The 18,731-nt window shown below is 43.6% G+C and overlaps 1 protein-coding gene across 1 annotated transcript in view; it reads left to right on the plus strand.

The window, feature by feature from the left end:
* The first annotated feature begins 14,084 nt into the window (after window positions 1-14,084).
* NLK (nemo like kinase) overlaps window positions 14,085-18,731 on the plus strand; it is a 116,291-nt gene continuing 111,644 nt past the window's right edge. The window contains exon 1 of the mRNA XM_075263955.1: window positions 14,085-14,745. Coding sequence (XP_075120056.1) covers window positions 14,267-14,745 — 479 coding nt within the window. The 5' untranslated portion in view covers window positions 14,085-14,266. The remainder of the gene's footprint in view (window positions 14,746-18,731) is intronic.

Genomic DNA, 18,731 nt, shown 5'->3' on the forward strand with positions numbered 1-18,731 from the left:
CCTCTCCCAATCTCCCTTTTAGGACGTGTAACAGCGGTCAAGATGACCTTGCTTCCAAAATTGCTATACTTCTTCCAGTTGTGGTCCCCAGGGGCAAGCTTAGAAGCTTCCAGAAAGCTGTATTCCAGTTTATCTGGAATGCCAGGCGCCATCGTATACCCCGTTCTGTCATACTGGCTGGGAGGGGTTGCGGGGACCGGATTCTCTTTTTCTTGTATTTTGAGTGTATTTGTTGCATTTTTGTTATTGCATTTTTCTGGTTACTGTTCCCTGCCATCTGATGGAATGTTTACAACAGTTCTTTTTCTTTTTTTTTTTTCCTTTTGTTTTTGTTGTTTATCTCCTGATTGATGTCCTGCTATTTCTTTTTTTATTGACAAAACTTCAATTAAAACTACAATTATATAAAATATTTTATACTAAGTGTAACATTTTCACAACCTTAACAGAATGGGGGAAGTTTGTAAAGAAAGTACAACAGGTTTGTTAACCAACATGTTGCTCAAAAATGGGTCATTTACCTTAAAGGGGTTGTCCCATCACAAGGATCCTATCTATACTGCTTGTTAATGTGAATGTAAGACTTTTCCTAAATACACTGCTTCAGCAAAACTGCTTTGTTTGTCCACTATCTTACTTTATTCTTTTTTTTTTACACATCCCTTGACTTATCTGGTCATAAGTCAATTGATGTATCTGCTGCTCTGAGGGGGGAGGGAGGAGGGACTAAGTGCACGGGAGCGAGCCTGGAGTGTGTGTGTGGGGGGGGGTAGTTTACCCTAGCGCCGGCACAGATGCCTGCAACATCGCTATGCTTCTGCCCTGCATGAAACCAGCAGCGGCAGGAGCAATGCTGCTATTCCGGGGGGGGGGGGGGGGGGGGGGGGGTTGGAGGAGCGACTAGCCACTCCGATTTTACACTCCGATTTTAGACTCACAATGAAAGCAATAGGTAAAACAACCTCCCATTGAGTTCAATGGGTAGCGCGTGTAAGCCGGCACTCATTGAAGTCAATGGGATCTGTTTTGAAGCTCCTCACTCTGACACGTGTTTACGTGTCAGAATGAGCAGCGCATTACTCCGTAGGAATGGAGCCGTAGAGTAACTATACTTGGTGAAATGGGTGACAGATTGCTTGGTGAATAAGCCTCAGTCTATTTGTTTGGGAACAGGTGTGTCAGACACAGGGGCGTAACTACCGTGGTAGCAGCAGTAGCAGCTGCCTCAGGGCCCGGGCCATTAGGGGGCCCGGTGACAGCCGCTACCGCTGCGTTTTTTTTTTTTTTTAAAAGTCCGTTACGGGCCCCATTCACTTGCCGATCCTGGCTGGGCCGGGATCGGCAAGTGACACTGCGGGGCCCACAGAGGCTATCATTATACTCGGGGGTCTTTGCAGACCCCCGAGTATAATGATCGGCGCACCGGGAGGGGTAAGGTAACATAAAAAACAGTGTTACTTACCTCTCCGCGATCCTGCCAGGCCTCCGTCATTCGTGTCTGACGTCACATGACCCAGGCCAGCTTCCCGGGTCATGTGACGTTTGACGTCATTAAAGCTGGACAAGAGCGGACAGGACAGCCGACAGGAACAGGTAAGCAACTGTCTCTGTTCTTTTAATGGTTTTAATCCCCCGGGTCTCCGATTATTATACTCTGGGGTCTTTTCAGACCCCAGAGTATAATAAATGTTTATAGGTGTCCACAGTGGGACATATGGGGACACTATGGGGGATAATACTGTGTGTGCAGGGGCACTATAGGGGTTAATACTGTGTGTACATTGGACACTATAGGGGTTAATAATACTGTGTGCATTGGACACTATAGGGGTTAATAATACTGTGTGCATTGGACACTATAGGGGTTAATACTGTGTGTGCATTGAACACTATAGGGGTTAATACTGTGTGTGCATTGGACACTATAGGGGTTAATAATACTGTGTGTGCAGGGGACACTAGGGGTAAATACTGTGTGTGCAGGGGACACTATGGGGGATAATACTGTGTGCATTGGACACTATAGGGGTTAATACTGTGTGCATTGGACACTATAGGGGTTAATACTGTGTGCATTGGACACTATAGGGGTTAATACTGTGTGTGCAGGGGACACTATTGGGGATAATACTGTGTGCAGGGCTTACTAAGGGACATAATAGAGTGCGGAGGAGGGGGTCAGTCGAGGTCTTCGGCATCGGTTTGGGGAGGGGGGCCCCATGTCAAAAGTTCGCCACGGGGCCCCGCCATTCCTAGTTACGCCACTGGTCAGACATATTGGTAGTAGCATTTGTGTAGGGGACCGAGCCTAAGGCCTCGTTCACATCTGCGTTTGGATTCCGTCCGAGGGGAGTCCGCATGAGTACCCCCCCCCTGAACGGAATACTGAACGCAACTGCAAACAGTGTGCCAGTGGAAGCACACAGACCTCATAGACTATAATGGGGTCCGTGTGCTTGCTGCCAGATCTCCGCTTGGATCATGTGGACAGGAAAGTAGTTCACAATTGCGGCCAGCACACGGACATTATTATAGTGTATGGGGTCTGTGTGCTTTTACTACACACCGCTTCCAGTTGCATTCAGTATTCCGTTCAGGTGGTCCCCATGCGGACTCCCCGAATGAAATACCAAACGCAGATGTGAATGAAGGGTATCACTAGTGTGAACCTAGCGTCAGTTTTGTTCTTTATCTGTATCTCTGATTTTCAGTGTATCACTGACTTATCTCACTTATAGATTTTTGATGATACGTTTGTGGATGAGATTGGTTAAGACAGGCTGTAAATGGGAATTCAGGACATTAGTTGCTGACATTGTATAATGGCCTGGTTATAAAAGTGATCAAGGAAATGATTGTGGATTTTAGCAGGAAAAAGGATATGACAGTCCCTGTGAACATCAATGGATATGATGTGGATGTTGCTGAGAATTTTAAATATTTTGGCATATATTTAGAGAAGAAGCTAGACTAGCAATGAGCGCATGCAAAGAAGGTGTATAAGGATGGGGTGAGTAAGTTGTATTTCCTTAGGATGTAAAGGTCATTTCATGCTTTCAAAAAATGTTGGAAATGTTTTATCAGAAAATAAATGTCAGTACCATCTGTTTTACTGGCTGTGTTAGAGTTGGGATTGCTAATAGGTTTAATATGTTGATCAGGAGCTCTAGCATGGTAGTTACTTCCCCTAGACAGTTGTCATGCTGAGACTTAGCCAAAATTTTGTCAATAGTACAAAATCAAATATATTCACTGCTGAATGCTCAGTGGAATATTTTTGGTCATACATTTATACAAATACACTGTAGTAGGAACAGAAGCAGTAGATCTTTAGTGCACTCGGCTTTAGCCTTATATAACCTTTTACTGCAACAACATAAGTATGGAGAAATGTAGAGTAGATTGATATGATGGATGAGATAGGTTAGGGCTAGGTATTTTTATATTATATCATTTGTATCACTGGGTCAGATTATAATGTACTGTATATTGTATTGTTACTATGTTATAGGTATTGGTGCAGAACTGTGATTACCACATCAAAATTTCACAATTATAGGTATTAATAAAATTGTAGCTCATAAAGCTTTATTTGGTACTGTATGACAGTATTCTGGTATAAACCTTTGAGCAAAAAGGGACTTTCGTCATAAAATGTGAGGTCTCGTACCATTACTCTTTAGCAGATAGAAGTGAAAGGACATTGACAATATAATACAAGGTGATCCAAAGCTAAAGAGATAACAAGGTGGTCCAGAGGTTTGGTTTGGAGACTGTGGTTGGGAATGCCATTCCAGGTGTGTTGCTAGGGTTATGAATGTGTGTGTATCAGATATACATGTCGCATTTAGGGTTGAGCTTGAGATCTTGAGATTTCAGGATCGTTTTTAAAATCCGATTTTCGATCATTTTCCAGACAATCCCGATCATGAAATTTGCTCGATCACTGATCGGGATCCAATCTTTCCCCATCCCTTAACCCTAGTCACATTCACCTCTTCCCATTTGACTTGGTTCCAAGGTGGCAGCTTTCCCCACATTCTACCCTCTTCCCCTTAGCAACATGCGACACACAGGATGGCGTTCCCAACCACCATTTCCATTTATTCGGGAGTACCTTTGTACCACCCTGTATGTACATTTGTAAAACTACATTTCTATTCTCTTCTATGGGAATAGAAAAAAGTTGAGCTACCTGAATTGTAGAAAACTTGAAACGTCACTGGAATTACTCAGCAGAAATAACCGTCTAGCTCAATTCTATATGTATAAACAATGTCATAAAATCTGAATTCTTGACTTGTTCATTGTACAGTTACAATGGAAATCTATAGCCGTTGGCATTGCTACCACATACTAAATGTACAGAAATGCCTACTTTGTAGCTAAATGTAATGTCACATTGGCCCTGCAACCTTTCTTTATCCATGGATTGTTCCTTGTAAGCATGAAATGTTCTCTCTATTATGTCACTGAGGGGAGGATAAAGCTGTGAGCTATTTTCAGAGGAGCTCTATTAACTGTATGTAATTTACAGATTCACAGAATAACGTCTAAATTTCTTTCCCAACTAGAACGGTCTGTACTAAACTCAGGACAATGACACCAAAGCTGTGCACATGATTCAGGACCATGAATGAGAGCTGCAAAGGAATACTTGCCTTTCTTGTACACAGAAAAAGGCAGAAAATGATCCCAAAATAGCTTGAACACCATAATCACAGGTTTCAGCAGGACAATTTCGAGTTACTTTGCTCAAGAATCCCCTGTAATCTATGCATGTTGGTTTAATGGCTTCAGTTAACTTTCACTTTTTATTGTTTATTCGCAAAAATTAGCATTTTGAGAACAAAAATAGATTGTGATTAACTTACTTATAGGTTTTTTTTTTATATTTCCTTATTTAGCTCTGCATAATTCAGGATTTATCAAGCAAATTATTTCTGTCTTCTCTTAAAAAATATGTGCAATGTTTTCCCAGTCAAACATGATAAAAATACATATATGGCACTAACTGGAAGGGTGTACAAACCTTACATACATCTAGGGGCACAACAAGAGTTACAAACTGCTTAAATGCTCAATAAGTTTTCATACAACGTCTCACAGCGAGTGTAAGGAGAGTCTGTCTAGTTCTGACTAACTGTTTGCTGATAGGCTGTTAGTAATAGACAGCAAGCAGCTTTCCTTATTGTGCTCAGATCTATTGTGCTCTTTCTCTCTGAAGATTTTAGCTGCATCATAACCTGGAGTTGTAGACCAGTTTTCCCTGGATCACCTTTAGCAGTTGTCAGCAACTTCTGGCACCACTTCCAAAGTCAGCGTATCTACCATACCGTACCATATAGCCTGTTCAGAGGGCATCAATTATTTTTATAACTTGAAGTAAGTGTAAAAGTATCATGTGATAGTAGAAATGCTAAAGTGGGTGTTCATTCATTTCTACAAGGCTAGAAAAGTTTTTATGAATTCATTCAATAGAAAGTTTGGGCTATGCAAATATCTGAGCTCACTCTGAGTTCTCATCCTACAAAAGCCGATCCTAACACCAGAGAAGGATCACACTGGAATGTAACTTTAATCAAGTAAATAATTGGTTGCTGTTAAGGTTTGTGTTAAAAGAATTTTATGTAGAAAGTTCACATCCTTAAAGTTCTTGCATGACATATTGAGTACTTTGTTTAAAAAAAAAAAAAAAAAGCACGCACGCCAAAGAAAAAAGATTGCCAATCCCTGTCTAATATGTTCATTTGTCATTTTCTCAGCTACTTATATTTTTACAGTTACTTCTGATAGAATTACAGGTAAAGAAACCAGTAGTAATAGTAATGGATAGGGGAGGAGGGCAAACTGCTCTGTGGTGTACACGTGAGGATGCGCAGGAGAGATGAGGTAAGGTGAATATAAGTGTATTATTTCCCATCAGCTCCCCTATGCCTCCAATTATTATACTCCAGGGTCTCAGGCAATCCAAGTGTATAATAGTGCTGAACCTCATGAATATTTGTCAAATTTTGTGGGGTTTGCTTCATGCGGCTCATTGGGACTCTTGGGAGCATTATATACTGATTGGGACCACTGTGGAACATATAACACTGTGTGGGTCACTGTGGAGCATATTATAATGTGTGGGGTCACTATGGAGTATATTATACTGTGTCTGGACCACTGAGGAACATTATACTATGGGGAGTTTTGGGGAACATATTATACTGTGTGGGGCCCCTTCACTATTTACATCACATTCCATCTGTTTTATAGCGGACGTGATATTATTACAGGCTGTAATGACATTGCACATTCACTATAAAACAGGTCCTGTGTGATGTAGATAGAGAATCGGTCATGACCACAGCGCTCACAAAAGTAACACAGTACCTTTAAACAGTTGATCAGCAGGGTCCCCAGGCGTTGAAATCACATTGATATTTTAGATCTCTGTTAAGCCCACACAGATCAGCTGTTTGCCAGTGTATGCAGCTCCCAGTTCTTAGGGTTCTGCTGTGGCCCCTTTAAGTCTGCCAGGTCCACAGATATGAATTCCCCTTTAAGAAACTGTGCTTTAATTTATGTGCCGATCCGGGTCTTTATAATCCCCTCCATTTCTCTCTTCAATGCTGGCTATTGGTTTCACCTTGGTTTTGGCACCTGTCCGTGTTGTTTCCTGTTCCTTTGTTGTTTGTGTTCTTCATGCTCTGACCTTCAGATTGTGTATCTGGACTTTTTAGATTGTGACTCTGCTGAATTTACCCCCACTGGCATTAGGTTCTGGCTACGTACCTCGAACTCTCCTTTCGTCACCTGCTCCTGTACTTCGCCGTTATCTCTGCTGCTGACCCTGCTCTGTCATTTACTCATCTGTTGAGCAAAATCTGCAACAAAAAAATCTGAAGTGGAAATTATACCTGTGGAAATGCTGGCATTTTCTTTATAGGTTGTGGTAAAGTTAGCTCAGTAATAGCAGTGGTGTGGACCCAACCAGTCAGAGACAGGGACACAAATCTTGCAGTTTATTTAAGAAAACAGCAAAATAAATAAACCTTTACGTTAGGCACAAAAATCAGCAAAATAAAATACAGCCTTAACTTCAGGCAAAATAATATCAAAACAAAATCCTGCTCGTCTGAGCGCATTCTAAACAGAAAAATACTAACTGTATGTCTGGCTTACCACCAGCCACACAAATCAACCAAAACACCACTGTACCATACACAAGGCTCTCAGTGGCAGGGCAGACCCATCCACATCCACTCCTCCTAGGATCTGCCCTGAAGTGCAGGCTCTGCAGCCTTTTATGGCCTACTAGCAGGAGGACCCGGCTTTGCATGGGTATATTTCATTTTTTGTTTGTGTAGTTGCCCTATAAGAACTGCCCAGTTTTGCACTCGTGTATTTTGTATGTTGTTTGTGTGTGTGTGTCTCTGGCTGCAACTTCGTCTGCGTGTTGTTGGCATCAATGATCTGCCTATATTCAGCAAATTGCTGCCGTCGATGGTTTGCCTGCTCGGGTGTTTTGGCAGCTCTTAAGCAGTCCTGCTGCTGAACTTGTTCCTCACGCCGTGCCTGTGATTGTTCCGGCATCTCAGTAGCTCGCTGGTACGCCATATAATGAGCGTGTTGTTGGCGTTGATGATGTGCCTGCTCCGGCAGCTGTCAAGCTGGCCTGCCGCTGAACTCATTCCTCGCGCTGTGCCTGTGATTGTTCGGCATCTCAGCAACTCGCTGGGATGCCATATAATGAGCGTGTTGTTGGCGTCGATGATCCGCCTGCTCCGGTGTTTCGGCAACTGTTAAGCTGGCCTGCCACTGAACTCTTTCCTTGTGCTGTGCCTGTGATTGTTCTGGCATTTCAGCAGCTCGCTGGTACACCATATAATGAGCGTGTTTTTGGCACCAATTATCTCCATCAGCTCCGCTTGAGGAGAACTCCATTGACTTGTGGCTACATTCATAGCTGTCGTTGTTTTAGAATTTTGCAATAAATTAGATTTTCTTTTTCCAGGGATGTTTAAAAGTAGCAAACTGACAATTTGGATTAAAGGTGTTTTCCCATTCAGTGTGTCAGCACTGCCTGGAGCTGATCAGATAATATGCAAATGAATTTACAGAATCCACTGTGGATTAGCTGAGTGTTTACATAGCTTCTGATAAAGCCAGGTCTGTTATGTCTCTGAGATAAGCTGCAGCCAAGAGTAGTGTAATATACTGTGGTATGTGAACATAAATTTGTAACAGTCGTGAAGCCATGTCATTTACCAGGATAAAAAGTAGCCTATGTGTTAATAGAAGTTACAATCTATGTATGTGTCAAATTTCATTCAAATCCATTCAGCCGTTTTTGCGTGATTGAGAAACAAACACACAAACTTTCACATTTATAATATTAGTAGGATAGGATTAGTAGGATAGCATGACCCATACCTCGAGCTGAGGCCTACTCAAGACCTGCCCTAGACCACACATAAGTCAGAAATCTGGAGCTGATATTTGTGATTCCAGTACTTTGCTTTCATATTCTCAACAAGATATAATAAGGACAAAAGGTCTGCAGAGGAAAACTCTGCAAAAATGCAATGAAAAGCGCTTTGGGAAAAAAATGGGATGTGTTTCTTCTACGTTTGTTTGCTGCATTTTGCTAAGTGGGGCCTTAGCAGATCTTTATTTATGCCTGATCAAATGTGTCTGTTTCAACACTTAAAGCAGTGCTTGTCCCAGGAAAAAGTTCTGGGTAAGAAGAAATGTAGGTCTTATTCTTCATCATTATATGGCTTTTAGTTGAATCAGGCCTATATATAGTGCAATGGGATCACCACGGCTACCACTAGCATCTAAAGCAACTATATAATGTTAGAAAACATGATCTTCTTGTTCTGCAGATACATGGGCAGCATTGTCCATGGATTGTGTCTGGTAATGCAGCTCAGCAGTATTAACCTGAACTTGTGACTAGGTTTATTACACGTTCACTGGAATTTGGCACTGAGAACAGCAAAAGGTACAGTATGACAATGTTAGCACGTAGCACCATATGCTTCAGAGTATTGTTTGAGATAATGTCCCGTTTTGTGCTTTTTTAATGAACAATATTTTCATAGATATTATACTTTTTTGGTAACTTCCAAAAGAAAATTTGTCAGCAAAGCAATATGACGGAAACGTCTTATGGCTCATGCACATGGTGATATGTTGGCTCTACTTTGTACAGGCTTTCATAGAGGTTAATTTTTGTTGGACTCAATATGAATCTAAACTGTGGCATTCTCCATCAGATACTGTATATTCCATTTGTGCATTTTTATCTTATATCTAACTAGCCAACATGTGCCACCTGTACCTTTACCTGAGGCTCTCATAAAATGTTGTAGCCGTGATGAAACAGAAGATTCTCCTTGAGATCAAGAATAGAATAAACCAATTTTAAGAGAACAATGGGGAGGATCAATTGATTCTAGAGTTTATCCAAAATTTTGGTAATTTTACAAATAAACCATGAGCTCTTATTTATCAGATCCAACATACTGCACTATAATCCAAGACTGTTATTGCACAACATTTTCAATCAAAGGCTCCGTTCCCACGCAGTAACGTGCTGTGCATTCTGGCACGTATACACGTGTCAGAGTGTGAGCGCTCAAAACAGATCACATTCACTTCAATGTGTGCCGCCTTATGTGTGCTACACATTGAAATCAATGGGTTAAAAAGCCTTCCAACTTAGGGCTGAAGTTATCACACCAGAAACTGTTATAAGAAATAAACGTGATAAACCCACAATAAACTCACAAGGCAGATCAAGACCAGATGGTTGAATGAGAAGAGTGAATGTGTCCAAGCCAAAGTGAGTCTGAGCGGTAACTTCAGAGCCAAAATCAGAAGACAAGTGGATTTCCAGTAATAAGCAAAAGGTAAATAATAGAGCAGCTCAGTACAAATAATCAGGGTATGGAAGCCTCATTAAATATAGCCAAATAGCAGGCACCTGGATGAGCAGGAAAACCGCTCCCATAGTGCTGTTGATGCTGTTAGCAGAATAAAAATAATACCTTTCTTCTCTTTCAGAGCCCCAGGTATGCAGAGAAAAAGCACTTTTATTCTTTAGTCATATGAGGATCTTGGAGCACAGGGGGAGTTTTCTTCTATTACTGAGCACTGCTACATCATCACTAAGCACACCTTTCCTGCATTCAGCTCATGCCCACTCGGAGAGTGATCCAGTGTAAGATGATCCTTGGCATGCTTACACTGGATCACAATATCTCCAACCCCGGGGCACATAACGGGCAAGCGAACAGTGCGCTAATTTAGGGCATTGTTGGCTTTCTAGTGTCATATAAAACCGCGTGTGCCTGAGGACATGAAAGATCCTCTTTAATAAGCATTATAGAATTCTCTATAGAAATTAAAATAATATGTTAATATATTTTGATCACAAGACAGCTGTGTAGTTTCCTGTACCCACAAGGATGAGTGATACTATGAGGTCCAGGCAATGACTTAATCACCAGTAATCTATGTCACTGGGTTGGAGATTCTGCTCATGTAAGTGATGTATGACTGAACTAATGTCCTTTGATTTATGGTTTCCTTTTAATATGACATTTCAGACTGCTCATAACACTCAGTGTAGGTGGGTGTCACAGGGGCACCTTTGCCTGTTGAGAAAGCCACAGAACATGACAGCAGTGATGAATGAACCGTTCAATGAAGCAAGCCCAGTAATGTTGCGACTCCCCAGCAGGGGGCACTCCTCTTCACCTCTATATTTTTTGTTATGGATGTCATTTATAGATTTTATCAGCCTATGGCTTACATTCTTTTGCTTTGTCTGCTAGGCAGAGATTGGCAGAAAAACAGACTGGGGGTTTCTGTGCTTATCTTTTACTATCTGTATATCTTCTAAATACAGCCATACGAATTAATATGTAAGTTTGTCTGACTAGTAGGTCCAAAAGCATTACTTAGCCATTATGCAGTGGGGCAGGAGTATATATTTGTAGCAGATGTAGCAGAACTGAGTTTGTCATTTTGAACAATTCATTGTGGTATCATGATTCTTTTTGATTTTATATAGGACTGCAGGTGAAGAAGTGAGTTACGCATATTTTAATTGCTCGCTTTTTTTTTTTTTTTTTTGCCGACAAAACCCTTGCAATACAAATTAGAAATACAGTATACTCACCTGTTAAGTATACCACTAGCTCCATCACTGCTGCTCCAGTAGTACCCATCAGTAGTGCAGTAATGACATCACATACATCACTCATTTGACTGCTGCAGCCAATCACTGGCCTCAGCAATCACATGCCGTATATGCAAGAATCATTGGTGAGGCCAGTGATCAGCTGCTGTGGTCACGTGAATAATGCAAGTGATGCTAGTGCTGCAAGACAAATGGAGCGCCAATGGCAAAGAGTGGTGGAAAAGCAAGCAATGCTGTAAAATAATAATATATCCAATGCTTACCTCTTTAGAGCCTCTGGCAAAAATCCTTCTAAAATTGTCTTGCAGGATTTTTTTCCCCTGGTGATATCAGGGGAAAAAATGGATACTTGAAGGACCGGACAATAGTCAATGGAGTCCCTTGGGATCTGTTGTCTGTCTTTATTGTTTAATTCGTTCGGCTGTTCTTATGACGGAACAAAAGAACCAATTAAACAAGAGAGATGTAAACATATCCTTATTATATTAGGATGATAATACTATATTTACTTCAAAGGACTCAAGGAGGAGTCCAGGGAAGGTGAAACATAAAAAAAACCCCATATTCACCTGTCCATGGCGTTCTGGTGTCCAATGCTGCTATGCCTTTGCTGGAGAAAGTCCTGCGTTGCATGTGACCACTGCGCCCAATCAGCAGCCTCAGGAAAGGACATGGTAACATGTGAGTGACAGCAGCGCCGCACCTCCCATGAGGCGACCTGAAGCGACCGCTTCAGGCGGCGCTATGTCAGGGCCCCAGGGAGGGCAGCATTTTTGCTTACCTAAGCCAGGACAAGCTGTCCTGGACTGGCTTAGCACCAAGCGGTGCTAAGCCAGTGTCTGCTGCCTCGGGCTGTGAAAAGGGCAGGTTCACCCCTGAGTGACAGGTGAGTATGATTGGTTTATTTCTTATATTTCACCTTCCCCAGCCTCTTCCCTGGGTCCAGAAATCTGCGGACAACCCTTCTAAATTTCTTTGGGACTAAGGCACTACATACCGTAGCAGGCTGCAGCCAAAAAGCATTGTGGGAAAAACCACGGCAGAAACGCATCATGATTTCCTCTGCAGACTTTCTGCTTCAATGATACCTATATGAAAACCACCAATGTCTCCATAGGTATAATTGACATGCTGCGATTCCCAAAGAGGCAATGGTTTTGGAAATCGCTGCATCTCCGCTGTGGGCCTTTTTCTGAAATGTTCACTAGAATCTCATCCACTTTGCAGATTGTGTAAAACGTTTCTGCCGCAGTTTGCCACGTGGGGTTTACGCTACATGGGGCTTCAGCCTTGGGTAGATTTATGAAACCGGTATAAAAAAAAAAGTAAAAATTTTTTTGTGCAAAAAACTGAATTTTGCACAAAATTGTGTAAAATACTAACGTACAAGACATGATAAATCTGCCCCATTAATTCTGTTGAAACTATAAATACTGCGCATTTTCCATGTGCAGTTTATACAGCTCATGTGAACATAGCCTAAAACAATATAGGGAGACTGCACAAAGTGGCAAATGATTGTGTCAAACACATTGAGATTTACTGACAGCAGGCCAAAAACTCCAAAAAAATTATAAGACCTTTTGCACAATTTTCCTCTTTTATGTCCTGGTTCCCTAAACCTAGTGCAGAAGTTCCCAGACCAGGAGAGATGAAGAATAAAGCAGTCATTATGTCCCTGTCAGTGATCCCACAGAGCACTGCCCTGCTCCAAGCAGCAGGATAAACAAGTGGCTGATAACAGGGAACAGCAGCCTGCAGTAGTCTGCACAGCAATAGACAGATGCATTGTAACTGATTGATGCACTGGACACACAGCAGTATTGTCTCCTTTTAGTAAATATCCGGCCTTGTTGTCTGTCGCTCCCTTCTTCACTGACAAGGCACAGCCGGTATACGCCAATACAAACTGCAGTGTCCTGGCAGTCACCTCGCAGCACGAAAGGGTTAACTGCTTTACCTCTTCCACACAGGTCATTGAGGGAGTGTCTACGTCTGTCAGCTCGACGAGCTCATTGGCTACTCCTCCCGTCCATCAAGCGGAATCTCCCTTCACAAGTCCCTCCTCTCTTATCCTATTGGTCCAGTTCTTATCTCCGCCTTTCTTTTGCTTCCACAGCGATGCCCGCCCACTAGCACCTACTTTAACGAGGGATTGGTTAGCAATGTATGAATCGCGGCCTGTGATTGGTTGCCGTTGCTGTCAGTCAGCCGCGGCGTCAGGTGGCTGCTGGGGCTGCCCGCGTCTAGCAGTCTGTGCTTGCTGTGACTGGTCGAACTGTGGCGGATTAGAGCCCTGTGGATTGTTCTCTTCGGTGGTCGTCGTCGTCCTCAGCTTGTGTGGTGGAGCTGTCACTTGTTCCCTGTGAGAGGCGCCATTCTGGGGAGGAGAGCAGCCGGGATACCTCTGTGTGTGACTGTCAAAGGGATGGTGTGGCTGGTGTAGCCTCCCATTTATCTCTCAGTCGTCTCCTGTGCCCCCAGCCCCTCCCTCATCACTCACCTTGCCCCCGACTCACCGCTTGGCTTTATCTGCTTGTTGTCAGTAGTCGGGGCGAGCTCGTGGCCTGAGCAGCTGTCAGTGCTCCATGGTGCCGGTCTCCTGTGTGTCTTAGCAGCAGCAGCCTGTAGTTCCTGGAGGTCCCCTGGGCATCTATATGTGTATACCAGGGGGCTGGCCTGTAGTTGCCCCTGGGTTGCTGGAGGAGGATGTGGGATGGAAGGGCCAGGTTGCCATTTACTTCCTAATTCTTGCAGTTTGTGGTTCCTTGTCCCAGTAGACTGGAGGGAGAAGTCAGTGCAGCCTATTTAAAAAAGAAAAATATGGAGTTTTAGTATTTATTAAGAAGTCACCGTCTTTGGGGGGGTGGGTGGGGTGGGAAAGTTTGATACCTAGTGCCAGTAGACAGTGGGTGCCCTTGTTTGGTGGCGTTGGCTTCCTGCTGCTTGAAGGTTTGGTGTAGGATGAAATATCTTTCCTGGTTGTCACAGTCCTGCTGATCACACCTGTATGGCCCAGTGACAGGTTGTCCTGTCCATAAGAACCATCCAAGGGCATTTCTGTGAATGTCTCTTTGTAGTACCCCAGCCAATGCAAAAATGATGGCGGCGTACAATGGGGGTACGTCAGCAGCGGCTGGGGGTCACCACCACCATCACCACCACCACCTGGCCCACTTGCCCCCTCCTCACTTGCATCATCACCATCATCTTCATCCCCAGCATCATCTGCATCCAGGGTCAGCTGCTGCTGTGCATCCTGTCCAGCAACATGTTGCATCTTCCTCCGCTTCTTCCTCATCATCAGCTGCTGCAGCAGCCGCCGCTGCAGCAGCAGCTGCTGCCATGCTTAACCCCGGTCAGGCCCAGCCATACTTCCCATCTCCTGCTCCAGGACAAGCCCCTGGACCAGCAGCAGCGGTGGCACCTGCCCAGGTACAGGCGGCTGCAGTAAAGGCTCATCATCATCAGCACGCTCACCATGCTCAACAACTGGATATTGAACCGGATCGACCCATTGGCTATGGAGCTTTCGGTGTAGTTTGGTAAGTGTTGGGAACTCTCTTCAGACTTTGCCACCTATTGCTGGGCACCATTGGCATATGTTGGGCTGCTTGGCTCTGTACTAAACTTTTAGTGCAGTATATGGACATTTTGGAGTAGACCAGTTATTGGTGGGCATCAGGACCATCCTCTTAACCCCTTAAGTTAATGGAGGCTATAAACATTATACGCTGAATGTGTCACAACCCAGTAGATGTCTCAATGCCTCGGCCACTGGCACTTATTTAGTACTTTGCAAATATTAAGCGGCTGCTTCTGAATCTCATGGGATGATGTAGGGAAAGGCGACAAGTGTTATTGGAGCGTTCCTCATCTCCATTAAAGACCTGTCCTCACTCCTGATATGTGTTAGTAAATGCTTGCTTGAATTAAAAATTCTGGATAATCTTTTTAGACTTTTTTGTTGTGCCATTCCTCTGTTATTGCTCCTGGAAACCGATGAATAAATTGTTAACCTTGTTTCCCAGCAGACACTGATGTTGCTTGACCATTGCTGACAGAATCAGACTGCGTAGGGACACAGCCCTTGAATGCGAACACTCACTTGCCAATTTATTTATTAAAGGGGTTTTCCAGCCCCACGTGCATTTTTAGTCTTATTGGCTTACCAACAGTATAAGTCATCAGTATATGGTCTGTGGAGGTCCGATACCCAAACCCCACACAGATCAGCTGTTCTGGCAGTCAGAAGCTGCAGTAGTGTATGGGGAGTGGAAGCTGTCTGCTTCTTGTCAACTAGCCGAGCTGCAGTTCCCCAGAACCACCACTACAGTATAGGTCAATATAGGTCATCAGATACTGATGACCTATATCAGGGGTAGGCAACCTTCGGCACTCCAGCTGTTGTCAAACTACAACTCCCAGCATGCATACTTGCTCTGCTGCTCTTGCAACTCCCATAGAATGGAGCATGTTGGGAGTTGTAGTTTCGGAGCAGCTGGAGAGCCAAGGTTGCCGACCCCTGACTTATACTGTGGATAGTTAACCAGCATGAAACGTGTATCTGGGGCCAGAAAACCCCTTTAACTTCCAGGAATTATACTAGAAGAACAGCACAATGTACACTTATGACAAGAGAGGCTTCAGAATTATTTCATGGGGGGAATACAAGTATTTACTGCAACAGACCTGTCAGGAGAGGTGACAGGTCCCCTTTAAGTGTGTCCCTAAATTGGCCATGTTCAGTGAGCTTCACAGTGCTTATGGTTTACAACCTATTGTAACTGTGACAGCTCTTTGGCAGTTGGCTAAAAGTTCTAACGCGTTTCAGATAAACTTTCCGTCCGGATTGGCTGGATCGGAGCTGATGTCCTCTATGGGTTAAGCTCCGTAGACAAATCTGCTGCCAGCTTCACTTCTGTTCTTGGCAGATGCTCCAGGCTATAGGACATGAGGGTTGATAAGAAGTAGATAACATAATGCCGGTCTATGGGGGATTGCTGATCACTGATGGATTTGTGTTCGCTCTCTGGTCATGGGTGACTTGTCCTCCGCTCTGACTGCAGCATTTCCATGTTGTGTGGTTCATCGTCACTTGAGTCCTGCTTTTTCCTGATAGCTCCTCTCGGCTCTTTGGCTGGAGACTGGTGCCCTATTCTGCTCCTTTGTAATTGGGTGACATCTGCTTTTTTGCGGCTAATTGCAGTTATTACATTTTGAAGGTTCCTCAGATCCGTCTATGCTCTAACAACAGGTTTATTATTACAGGCTGCTAGCATTTTGGCAAGACATAATTATCCCCCTCCCCCATGTTATGGTGTCCATATGCTGTGTTTCAATCACACAAGTGTTTCGGTTGTTCATGCATGTTTAAAAGGACATTAAATATAATGTCTTCTGCACATTGATGTACATATTAGTGTATGGTATTGTCCTCTGTCAGCCATTTCAGGTTGGGTGAGAGGCTGGCTGTTGTCTAAAGGTTCACCTTAGATCATCTTTTGGCACGTTTCAGTTGTCTGTAAGGTGAGACCTTCCACCTTGTCGGATCTCAGACACCCGTGTATTTACATCTCCTGCTCAAGTCCCCCTGACAATCCAGCAGTCAAGAAAATCCCTGCCTCTGTCTCGTGAAATGTTTCTATATGGGTGAATAATATTACCAGTCTTTAATTCTATATAAGCTGAAGATATTGGGTATCGTGCACCTTTAAGACTGTGAAGTGGGGCTTGTAGACCTCGTAGTGGTGTGAAGAACCTCATTACTAATAATCGTTCATCCTATGATGGCGGTCGCTGGGCTGATGGGCTATTAATAATGACTGACGTAGTTCCCTACTCCTTACAGTGTCAGCCTGTGAAGTTTTAAGGATCACCTTGACATTATAATGAAGCTCCCTCCCTATGAATGATAGGTAAAGTCTTGCTTTTTCAGTTAAGGAGCAGCCGTTACTTCCTCATAGGTCTTCCTTACTAACTACATTTGTTCCATGAAACATCAGTTCTTAGAAGTGTTCCTCTTAGAAAAGTATGAATAGACTCACCGCTTGGCACTTCCTTGCCAACGTGCTGTGTCCCTACACAATGCATTGATGGCCTGACTGGCCGGTGCCAAGCTGTGTAGGGGACCCCTCCATCTGTTCACATCCACGTGTCAATTTATGCATTATGGTCTAGTAGGAATGACACAATGTACTAAGAAAAGCTGCTTATTACATAGGGAATACAATTACTGTATGGACTAAGAGACTTGTCAGGAGAGCTGTCAGGTTGAGTTTGGTTTTCCAGGACTGCGTCGTGTCCTTAATCTGGTTTATCGGTCCCTCAATGGGATGAGCTTGTGTAGAGCATCTGGGTCTGGTGATGTCGACTCACCTGGAGGACACTTACAGGACACGTCATTGGAAATCTGATTGTTGGAGTCTGATGTGCAAAGAGGGCTTTCAGTCAGTTGAATGGGACTGAGCCGATGACTAAATGAGAAGGTGCGTGAGGCAGAATTGGTGCTCAGATTAGCGCTGATGCAACTTTAGTCAGCTCTTCTGTGGGGGTCACAGGGCTTGGTCCTCAATATTTTTAGGCCTGTAAAATCCTTTTAATCTTTGAGGTTTAACAAAGGAACTGAACCCATATCATCCTTTTCCCCCGGTTGTATCAGGGGGGTTATTGCTATATGAATTTTATAGTTTGATGTTGGGGTCGTCCTGGTGCTTTTGCATTTCTTGGTCAAGCATTAATGTGACTATTGGGTCTCGGTTCTTTCTTGTTTTGAGTCATGAACGCTGAGGCTGGAGGCATCTGAGGAACTTGGGATGTTCCTCTGAGATATTTTGTAACTTTCTGAGTAACTTTGGCATAAAATGGATTCTGCCCTGGATCAGGCCCAAATGAATGGAATCCACGGGAAGATGGGGCATCTCACTGCTTTTTTTTTTGCGCTACTAGCTAGTGGAAAAAAGAATCGAGCGGCTACCATTGAAGTCAGTGGGAGCTGTTTTGGCAGGCGGATTTTGAGGCTGATTCTGCATCAAAATCCATTGCCATACAACTCTGTGTGAACAATACCCTTAGACGTCTCGTCCATTTGGCTGCTTCTGTGGGTCAGATGAGTCTTGGTAACAGTTTCCAGACGGTTTCAATAGCTTCACCTATATCGCTTGCTTGTGACATAATTGTGACATAATATTAAAGCTACCAAGTTTAGGGTATGTTCACTTGAAGTTTTTTGGAGTGGATTTTGACGCGGTATCCGCCTCAATGTGGCTCCCTCCCGATTAGACCCTTAATCAGGGCTGTGGAGTCATCTTCAAAATACAGAAATGGGAATAAAGTGTTTGTTCGGCAGCCATGTTAGGCGTACGGCAGCCATAACTCTGATGTCACAGATCTCTTTGCTCCGTATAACTTTGTAGTAAGTGTTTACCTTGTCTTTCTATTGCCTGCTTGGAGAGCCAACAGCTCAGATATAGCGCGCCTCATGGGATTTGCCAAGAATTCACCTTCTTGTGGTCTGATCTCTGAGTAGATG

The sequence above is a fragment of the Leptodactylus fuscus genome, chromosome 2, assembly GCF_031893055.1.
Source record: "Leptodactylus fuscus isolate aLepFus1 chromosome 2, aLepFus1.hap2, whole genome shotgun sequence".
In the NCBI taxonomy this organism is placed as follows: Eukaryota; Metazoa; Chordata; class Amphibia; order Anura; family Leptodactylidae; genus Leptodactylus; species Leptodactylus fuscus.